This window comes from Macrobrachium nipponense, chromosome 32 (genome assembly GCF_015104395.2).
Source record: "Macrobrachium nipponense isolate FS-2020 chromosome 32, ASM1510439v2, whole genome shotgun sequence".
NCBI classification, from domain to species: domain Eukaryota; kingdom Metazoa; phylum Arthropoda; class Malacostraca; order Decapoda; family Palaemonidae; genus Macrobrachium; species Macrobrachium nipponense.
Window position 1 is genome coordinate 56,344,615 of NC_061094.1, and position 10,000 is coordinate 56,354,614.

The 10,000-nt window shown below is 37.5% G+C and overlaps 1 protein-coding gene across 1 annotated transcript in view; it reads right to left on the reverse strand.

Moving 5' to 3' along the window:
• LOC135207432 (uncharacterized) overlaps positions 1 to 10,000 on the reverse strand; it is a 72,871-nt gene that overhangs the window by 62,792 nt on the left and 79 nt on the right. Inside the window, exon 2 of the mRNA XM_064239158.1 lies at positions 9,562 to 9,634. Within this exon, the coding sequence (XP_064095228.1) occupies positions 9,562 to 9,634 (73 nt within the window). The remainder of the gene's footprint in view (positions 1 to 9,561; positions 9,635 to 10,000) is intronic.

A 10,000-nucleotide genomic window follows, 5' to 3' on the forward strand; every position in this document is an offset into this window, starting at 1 on the left:
AAAAAACCGAAATGTATATTAAATTCAACTCTGTGTTTCAGAGAGAGAGAGAGAGAGAGAGAGAGAGAGAGAGAGAGAGAGAGAGAGAATTCCATGTCCTGAACTTTTTTTTAAGAGGGCAAATATACCTCTGCAAACAATAGGTTCTTTTGGGTATTACGGGAACGTTTGATAAAGCTGCAACGGCAAACATCATTACCCTTGGGACAAACCTTTACAATGACAGATATTAACTTCCTAACATATGTTTCTTGGCTCGTATTCTGCTAACTTTCGAAAACTGGCTTTATACAGTTCTAAACGGTGTAGGAAAAGAAGTTCTTTACAACTTAGGGTCATAAGGAAAGATGTTCATTCACTTAATCAATGTGCTTCTCTGTCGAACTTCTCAGTTCTAGAGGTTCTTTGTTCCTCACACCGTTGGACTCTGAAAAAGTCTCCACAGGTTCAAGCGGAGATGCTTGTTTGTTTGTTTGTACGGTGCTTTTACGTTGTATGGAACCTGTGGTTATTCAGCAGCGGGACCAACGGGTTTACGTGACTTCCGAACCACGTCGAGAGTGAACTTCTATCACCAGATATACACATCTCTCACTCGTCAATGGAATGGCCGAGAATCGAACCCGCGACCACCGAGGTGGGACGCCAACACCATACCAACTACGCCACTGAGGCGCCAAGAAGCTGAGATGCAGTACATTACTACCTTACAGCAATTCCCCCTGTATTTCTATCATTTACTTACACTTTTATCTATCTACTCATCAACTTGCTCATTTATTATTTCTTTTCTAACAACCGATCTCTTTTTTCTATATTTAAATATTACCTTCTGTTACGTCTTTGAAATGAACGCCATATTCTTTGGAAGCTTGAAATTCAAGCCAATGGCTCCTTTGGTGGGCTTGTTCCCTATGAATATGGTTGATCTTTTGAATAATAATAATTACAATCATGCCTAAAACAAAGGTTTCATATTAATTACGAATACTGTCAAGTACATAGATACCTATCCACATCATAAAATAGCCTTAATTTATCAGTCTGCTGCATTTATTTTTCATAGGCTGTGAATAAATACTCAAAAATCTAGCCTCATCTCTCCCCCTTAATATCAGACATCTATACCTCAAATGGATGCATATATGATTACATTTAATACATCTACACCAATTGGATTCGCCCCTTCTACTAGAGAGGCCCGCCATCCATACAGAAATAGATGTCCAACTGCTTGATATTCCAGACACAAAAGGGGTTCCACACACAATGGGCTCATTAGCTTTCCAGGTATGAGATGGAACCATAGCTGTGAGATATGACTATCGAGAATTTGGGCAAGATTATTCTGTTTCCGATAGTTTCCGGGCTACGCCGTTCTATTATAATTTCCGTATAATTTTTTTTCCATTAATTTAGGGTTCAATATAGAGGTTATAGTATGAGTTAGCGAGTAACCAGTGGCTCATAATTATATATCTGGGTGAGATAATTTCTCCAAAGTAACAAGGAAGACGAATAATTGTTCGAAAGTATATAAAGTTTACGATTGCAGAGACAGTTGCAAGAATAATAAGAGAGTATCATTACTTAGTATACCAAAGAACATATTGACTGAGAATTAAGACAAATGACAGTGGAGTTACAAAGGAAGAACAATGATTTATTTATGATATACCTATATGAACTTATATAAAATGACTGACTCTCTTTAGAATAGCTGATAGGAAAAGGATGTCAGAGAATGAAAGACAGCCAAAATGAAGGGTTTGGGGAATATTGGGAATATGAAACATGTTGTTGGGTGTGATAAACCGTTTTTAAGATGGAAACGAACCATGTGCTCCAATACAGAATCGGAGAGTAATTAATTTAGTGCAAAAGTGTGTCTTCGACAATGTATTATCTCCAGGGTTGTTTACTATCTATAGGGATATAGTGATGCAGCAAGAAGTTGGAAGGTATGAACTGAATAGAATAAAAGACGATAAAGAAAACGAGGCGTGACCCGACCTCCAGCTTACTCAGGACGCTTACAGGATTTTCCCCTCACGGATAAGCTATAAAGATTAGGTATACTCGTAACTTAACATAAATTGAAAGTATTAAAATTTGCGGTCAAATAAAGCCTTGTTTCACCAACGAACATTAAAATAAACATGCTATATTTTATTAAAATAATTTGTCTGTACTGTTTTTAACATACACATTATTTATTTTTTTTACGTTTTCATTATAATAAATAAATCATAAATATCTTATCCTAAAATTCCAGTACCTTTGACTCAACGCGAAACACCTTTATCAACTTTTTACACTCCCCCAACAAGAAGAAGAAGAACAACAAGAACAACAATGTAGTCTGTAGGCCTACTCCCCGAGTAGGCGAAAATATATTAGCGTTCAATACGATTAAAACACAAGGTCCTGGAAGAGGTAGAGGTAATCCTCACCCAACCAGCATAAAATTACAGGAAGCATATCATCAATATCATCAATTCAAATCTAATTATCATAAAATGAAAACTTCTGTCAAACGTCCACCTTGGCATTCAGCAAAATCCCAAGTAAAAATCTTTAGCTGTGACGTTCAAACAAAGGTGATGAAATCAACTTTCTGAACAATTTCGACAATAGGACATTGGTTGATGTGAAAAACGTACACAGAACGCGATATCTATTAAAGGGACCGCCTCAGTTTGGGGGAAGGGTATCGAAATATTGCCTGGAGCAATTATGTTTTGCTACCTATTTATAAGTCACCTAATGAAAAGTTACTACATAAAGTTTCATAAATTTCTATCCATTCGTTTTTATTATATTAAATTTTTTCCCCGATTTTTAGATGCATTGCTTTAAAACCCTAAGGCTTCCTTAGTTTTTAACTAAATTTTAATAACTAAAGCAATTAATACTCACGAAGAGTTGCTCTATCCAATGAATTGAGAAAGATTTTTTATTTAATTACTTAATTCAAAAATTCATAAAAGATAGAAATTGGAATAATTTGGAAATTCTTTCAATTCTTTCGATGTAGAATTTATCAAGGATTTCAATGGTATTTGAATTTTGAAAATAGGACAACAAATAAAAAAGCCTTAGGGTTTTAAAGCGACCCATATACTGAAAAACATAGTTTTGAGATATCGCGTGTTAAAGTTTGCGTAATGAAATTCTCAGTGAAAACCGCATAGGCATCAATATAAAAATTCACTTAAGCTTGATTTTCTTATTTTAACAGCATACTTCTATGGTATCTGGTCCCCCCACTTTAAAAAGTGATATTAAACCCCCCCAGGGAGTGGGTATCATGAGGCACGACCCCACACATTGTCGCCAGCTAGGCCTGGGAGGTGATGAATGCCCATGCTTCATCTTGGTGTTCTTTCTTGTTATCTTTCTAAGTCTTTTTTTCAACCTTTCTCTAGTTAATGTACGCTTTCTTGACTGCTTCTTCCTTGGCATTTTGATGAATAAACAAGAAAAAACGGACTTAGATATAAAGAGTACTTGACAACTCCGGCTCAGAAGTGAACGATGTAGTTACATCAAAGGTATGCGGGTTTCATCGTAATTATTATCTTACACTGTTTCTGATATTTAACACATTTTTATAATTTGACAAAATAATGAATATATGTATGATTTCTTTGCAGTCATTAATATCTTGCAATTTACATAATTAAGAAAAAAATACAAATAAAACATTTCTCTACAAAAACGAAAAAAATGGAATTATAAATAATTAGTTAAGGTTATGAACAATTGTTATGAACAAATTATTACTATATTACTATATATGTGGTAAAAAAAAAGTATTCTGCTTAGAACGTCACTTCTTTCCATAGTGTAAACTAAACTGATAACGAATTAACACGAAGATATGTGAGTTGATAGGCCCACTCATACATCTCTTTAAACACTCCAAAACATCAAAAATCAAAATAGCATCACTGAGTAGTAATTTAAAATAAATATATATAATTAAACATGACTGGTACTGATACCTATCCCACGATGAAGAAATTAATATCAATAAAAATTGTAAAGTATATCTTTAAGAATCTTCTTTCAAATCAAATTCATGTTCTCTGATGTTCTGGAATAATTGTGCATGATTATTATTCTGGAAATCATATCATTTGCAGGAGTAAAATGAGCACATGACCCTCCAGAACCTTTGATGGAACTAGCAGAGAGAAAAGAGCCCCATTAACTGTCCTTGTTTTCAGTCTGTTTCTTTGTTTAAAGCAAAGAGCAGTTAGAGCAAAATTGGCTTGGTCTGAAAAACTAGACTTTTTATTCCTCCTGGCCGTGGGCCCCACGCCAGACGGCCCCACACAAGGGGACCAAATCGGTGTCCTCCCCACAAGGATCCTCAACACTGACGGCAATACCCAGTCGCCTCCCTACTGGGAGGCCCACCCTTGGCAACCCAACCCATTTGCTTCCCCTCTAGAGGCCCCACCCCTGGCGGCCAGACCGAGTCTCCTCCCCGCCAAGGGTACCACCAATGGCGTTCAAATCTGGTCACCTCCCCGACGGGGGCCCAAATACTGGTGGGCCGACCTGGGGGTGAACTGACAGGTATTACTGTCCCTTTTATCCAGGTATTGCTGTGGTAACTATCCCTTTGATCCAGGTATTATGGTAGTGACTGTCCCGTTTATCCAGTGTTCTGTGGTGACACTCCCTTTCATCCAGGTATTACTGTGCTGTCAGTCACCTTTAACCAGGTATTAATGTGGTGACTGTCCTTTTATTCAGGTATTACTGCGAAGACTGTCCCTTTTATCCAAGTATTATTGTGAAGACCGTCCCTTTTATCCAAGTATTACTGTGAAGACTGTTTCTTTTATCAAGGTATTACTGTGCTACAATTAACGAGGAAATTTGCATTTGAACGAATTGAAAAAAAAAATCCTTATATCTAGCACGTCGGGCATGGGCAAAATACGTTTTTTTTTTTTTTTTCCTATATAATAAACAAGCCCCCCTCCCCCTTTTATATGGAAAGCTGGGTATTTGGGTGGGTGAAAACTCATTGACTTACTTCACCTATCAGGGGATCCTAACTTAGGATGCCAGGAGGATTCGCTCTTGTGAGCGTCCCCCCAACCTACTCTAATTTATGGAACTGTGAATTAAAATAACAGGGTTGCAACCCAATGTAACCAAGTCAAAGGCACAGAAGGCCTTACATAGCCAGACTTTTTTTGCCGCCTCCTGGACTGCAACTTAACCTAACTTTGGGAACTTAACATTAAAAATTATCGGCTGGGAATCTACCCTTACCTAACCTGAACTAAACCTTAGGTATCAGGTCATAGCCTGGTAGACCACTAACACAAGCCTAAGTTACCAGGTCCTTACTTAACTAGTGCACGCTGCACTTTAATACCCTTCATTAAAGTATCATGGACCATTTAAAACATATCCTTGTATCACTTCCCCACCCCCCAACCCAAAAAAGTTTACCCTTTTCAGAATCAGAACCTACAGATACTACAGGTTGCCATGGCAATGTTAGAATACCTCCTTGTATGCCTATTTCGCTCTTGTATTTTCACCCGCCTAAAATACCTATACCAAATTACCAAAACTGCATAGAAAAACGTCAACTGCCATAGTTTAGCTCGCCGAGGAATAGTTATATAGATCTACCAATACCTTTTCATTCACAAGGCAACTGATGTCCAGTAAAATATAAATTAATTGATTTCTACCATACCCGTATCCTTCAGTTGTAAAATTGCTGCAGGAACTTATGCGAAATTACTTGGTCTTGAAGACACTCAACAAACCATCTTGTAAATGAAATCCCATCAGTTTACGTTCTCAGATCAATCTGCTGATATTATATAAGTAGAAAGCTATCTTCACCTCTTTCATACACTATTAAATAAAATTACTGACGTTAATAGTTGTGGAACAGGAGTCTCTTTATAATGAAAGTTTGCTTCGTCACCGACGTCGGGCGGACGACACAAAACGGCAGAAACCGCAAGACTTCTTTTGAAATGCCATAGATGTAAACACACATACAAGTGAAGCTTCTATATTATTATGTGATTAAAAATCATTTACGGTAAAATATAAAAAAATAGATTACTTTCTGGTAGTTATTAAAATGAATTTGCGCTGGACTCGTCATTCAGAAATCCCATGTATACTGTAAAGAAGTGTAACAGGGTGTTTTGCCTCGGCCACCGATCGAGTGTGTTACACACACACACACACACACACACACACACACACACACACACACAGAGTTTTCATGTTAAGGCAATATTGAGAAGTCAGTGATTAATAAAATAGGAGATAAACGACAACTATTTGAATGTTCCGTGAATTATCAGAAAATGCCTATTTCAACTTAATACCGAATAATAGTTGTTTTCTATGTTCTGTTTACGTCGCCCTGACCGGATCTCCCCAAGGGTGACATTTCAGAATTTCCTTGTTAAACAATTCCAACGCTACCTTTGATATCTAAAACTGAAGAAAAAAATATAGCATACATACTGCATATAGCTGCTGTTACAACCCTGATATAGAGATACATTACTATTTTTCTACTTTGTAATGCTGGCGGGACCCGGTCAAAAACAGGTCAGCATGTAAACAAGATCCGAAAAAGGGCAGCCAGGATCAGGAGAGTAACGCTATGCATAAGTCATAAGTTATACCACCTGTAACGGAGTGAAGGAACAATAAAGCTGTGAGTACTTTACACGAAGTATGTATTTAATCCACCTTGAGCCCGCGAAAGTATTAATTAAGTTATGACAATTGTCTTCTTAGGCTTGTACAGCAGCTTCAGGTTAGTTTTCACAAGAGCGCCGCCAACGACGAAACCCCACTTGAAGAAGACTCATCAAGTTATAATCCAAGAAGAGGAATCCAATAATGAAGAGTCACTTGATTTGAGATGTATAGTAAACAAGAGTTCTGTTCAACCTTATGTTGTTAGTTGTCAATTGAATCATAAGCCATTTTTATTTGAAATTGACACCGGTTCAGCTATTTCTACATTAAAGTATGATGATTTCAAGAAGTTAAATTGGACATTACTGAACTGTAGAACTAAATTGCAGGGTTATAACTAAGTGCCAATCAAAGTATTTGGGAAGGCCAAAGTTTCAAATTTTCAATACAAACAGCAAAATCATTCAGACGTTGAATTCATAATTGTTGGGTCAGACTCCCCATATAACTTGATTGGTAGGAACTTTCAAGCCCGATTGTATCCTAAAGTTGGTCATGTTCCTGTTTTTTCAGAAGGTCCGCACGGTGCCACTGACGTTACGCAGTGAGGTTGAGAGTGCGCTGCAAGAGCTTGAAAAAAATAAGATTATAGAAAGAGTAGAATTCTCAGATTATGCCAATTGTTACTGTCAGGAAGCAGAATGGATCCCTTGGGGTTTGTGGGGATTTTCATAAAATAAATGAAATTCTTCATGAATCTAAATTCCCATTACCTAATATGTCAGAATTAATTTCCAATGTGTCTGGATATAAGTATTATACCAGACTTGATCTCAAGAATGCATATTTGCAAATGGAAGTTGCTCCAGAAGACCGTAAATATTTGGTAATTAACACACATTTGGGTCTATATAGATATTTACAGTTACCATTTGGTAACTGTAACATGATATTGTTATAGGTGGAGACTCACCAGCTGAACATGATAAACGTGCAACTGGCAGAGAGAAGAGCCCCATTAACTGTCCTTGTTTTCGGTCTGTTTCTTTGTTTAGTTTTACAGAGGTTAACTTTACTGAACACTTGTTCGCATTCAGCATTAGAGTGCGGCAAGTAAAGAGCAGTTAGAGCAAAATTGGCTAGGTCTGAAAAGCTAGACTCTTTTTGGGACACTTCTCCCCAGAACTTATCAGGTGATTCATTAACGAGATGTTTAAGTTCATGTTGCAATATGGGACACATTCTCCATTGATCATCCAGCTTTTGAAGTAGTGAGTGGTCATCTGGGGGTACAATCAGGGGAAGCTCAGATGCAAGAGGGAATAAGGAGGGGATTCTTCTCTGAATTCTGATGAGAGGGCATTTTTTGGACAGAGACAGTTTAACTTTGACAGGACACCATCATTGAAATTATACCTCTTCTTTATTTCTGTGCATGCCACTACAAGGAAACTTCTACACCTCTGAAAAAACTCCTGCTGTTGAGCTTTCTTTTCCTGTATGGAGGGGTTTTTTAATCCCTGCATAACTTTAACTCCTAGGTACATACATTTGGCTGTCACTAAGATGCCTGTTATGTCTTTCAGGTTTTACAGTATTTACATCAGTTTTCATTACATAGGTCCTGTCCATAAATGAGAGAAGAAGGTCTCTGAATAGCATGGACACTTTATCATGGAGAACTGCTATCACTGCTTTATCTAACTGGAAAAATTTGTTGAACTCAGTAAACTTTGGAAGAACGCAGTCAAGGAACATGAAATATAACTTCATGAAAGGATCATGAAGGGAGTTGATAATCAACTCTGTTGCTAATAGTTTCTCAGCGAAACACTTCTCCGAAGAAAATAGCTTCAGTGCCTCCCACTGTTCCAATAGCTTTGGACCACGTTACAATTGGAGAAAGCGGCGGCAAGCCATGCACGGACTCTGAAATCGTTTTTTTTTTTCTTTTTTTTTATTGATTTATTCATTTATTTTTAGAAATTAGCCTGTTTCACGGAGGAGTTCACCGACCACTTAAATTTGTAATTATATACTTATCAACACCTTAGAATTATCGTACAAACCGTACGATTATGGAAAATGCTACCGTACATCGTACCAAGGCCGTTTTTATCGTACATGTGCGACAATTATCGTATGTGTGGCAACACTGCTCATGCCTCTCCGTTTCAGAAAGCATAGGATGGGAAAAATGTCGTACAACAAATATGATTACCTATGGGAAATTTATGTAAAACGCAACGGAACGAAAGGATAACAAAACATCGTATTTTTCGTGATATTTTCATTGCAGATACTTTCACAAAAAATCATTTTTGGCCCACTTACAGGTTAGCTAGACCACTAATATTTTACGTCTGGCTGTGGCACACACCAATGTTACCAGAAATGAGTAAAACTCGATTTCGCCCACCGACCTCAAAATTGTCGTATTTCAGGCCTCCCAACTGAGGCGGTCCCCTTAAACATTATCCTTTCTAACTTTGCAGAACAAACGTCAACAGGAAAATCAAGTCAGTATACCTTCGATTTTGTACAACAAAAATTTAATAAATGACGTAAACTATAAGAAAATGTAAATCCAACATAATTTGCCATAGATAAAAGCCTTTATTATATTCAAAAGAAAATTTCAGCTAACAAGGTACTACATGAGGAATATCACCTTTCAGATAATAGCCCACAATATCACTTCCTTACTAATCAGTTTAGCGTAGATTCACGCCTTGATTAAACTGTCATAGACCCTGATGGAGATACGACGATTTTCGCTCATAAAAGCATCATTTTCTCTGTTTATGTAACACCAGCATTTCCTCCCCTGAAATGAAAGAGGACTGCCAATACCTGTTGGGAGAAACCAATAAGAGAATTCTCGGGATTTGGAAGATTAAAGGGTATCAACATAGCTTCGTAAGTCCTGGGGGAAAAAAATCGACATGTGTCAGTTATTACCGGATGAAAGAAAGAAGCCTAAGGATATCTCTGGGAGAACTTGATGTTCAAGGTAGGATATAGCTCTAGGAAGCATTTAATTAGAGAAACATCAGAAATTGATGTTGGAGGTAGGATATAGCTCTAGGAAGCGTTTCACTGGAGAAACATCAGAAATTGATACTCGAATGAGAAGGAATATCTCTAGAACGTGTTTACTGAGAAAAAATTTCATCCGAGTTCGTCTGTGTTCGTAGCGTGTGACTGTTTCAGCGACTGGACTATGATCGTCTGTGCGGCCTCTTTTTGGAATGAGACCTGGTCTCGGAGTGCGACCTGGTCTCGGAGTGCG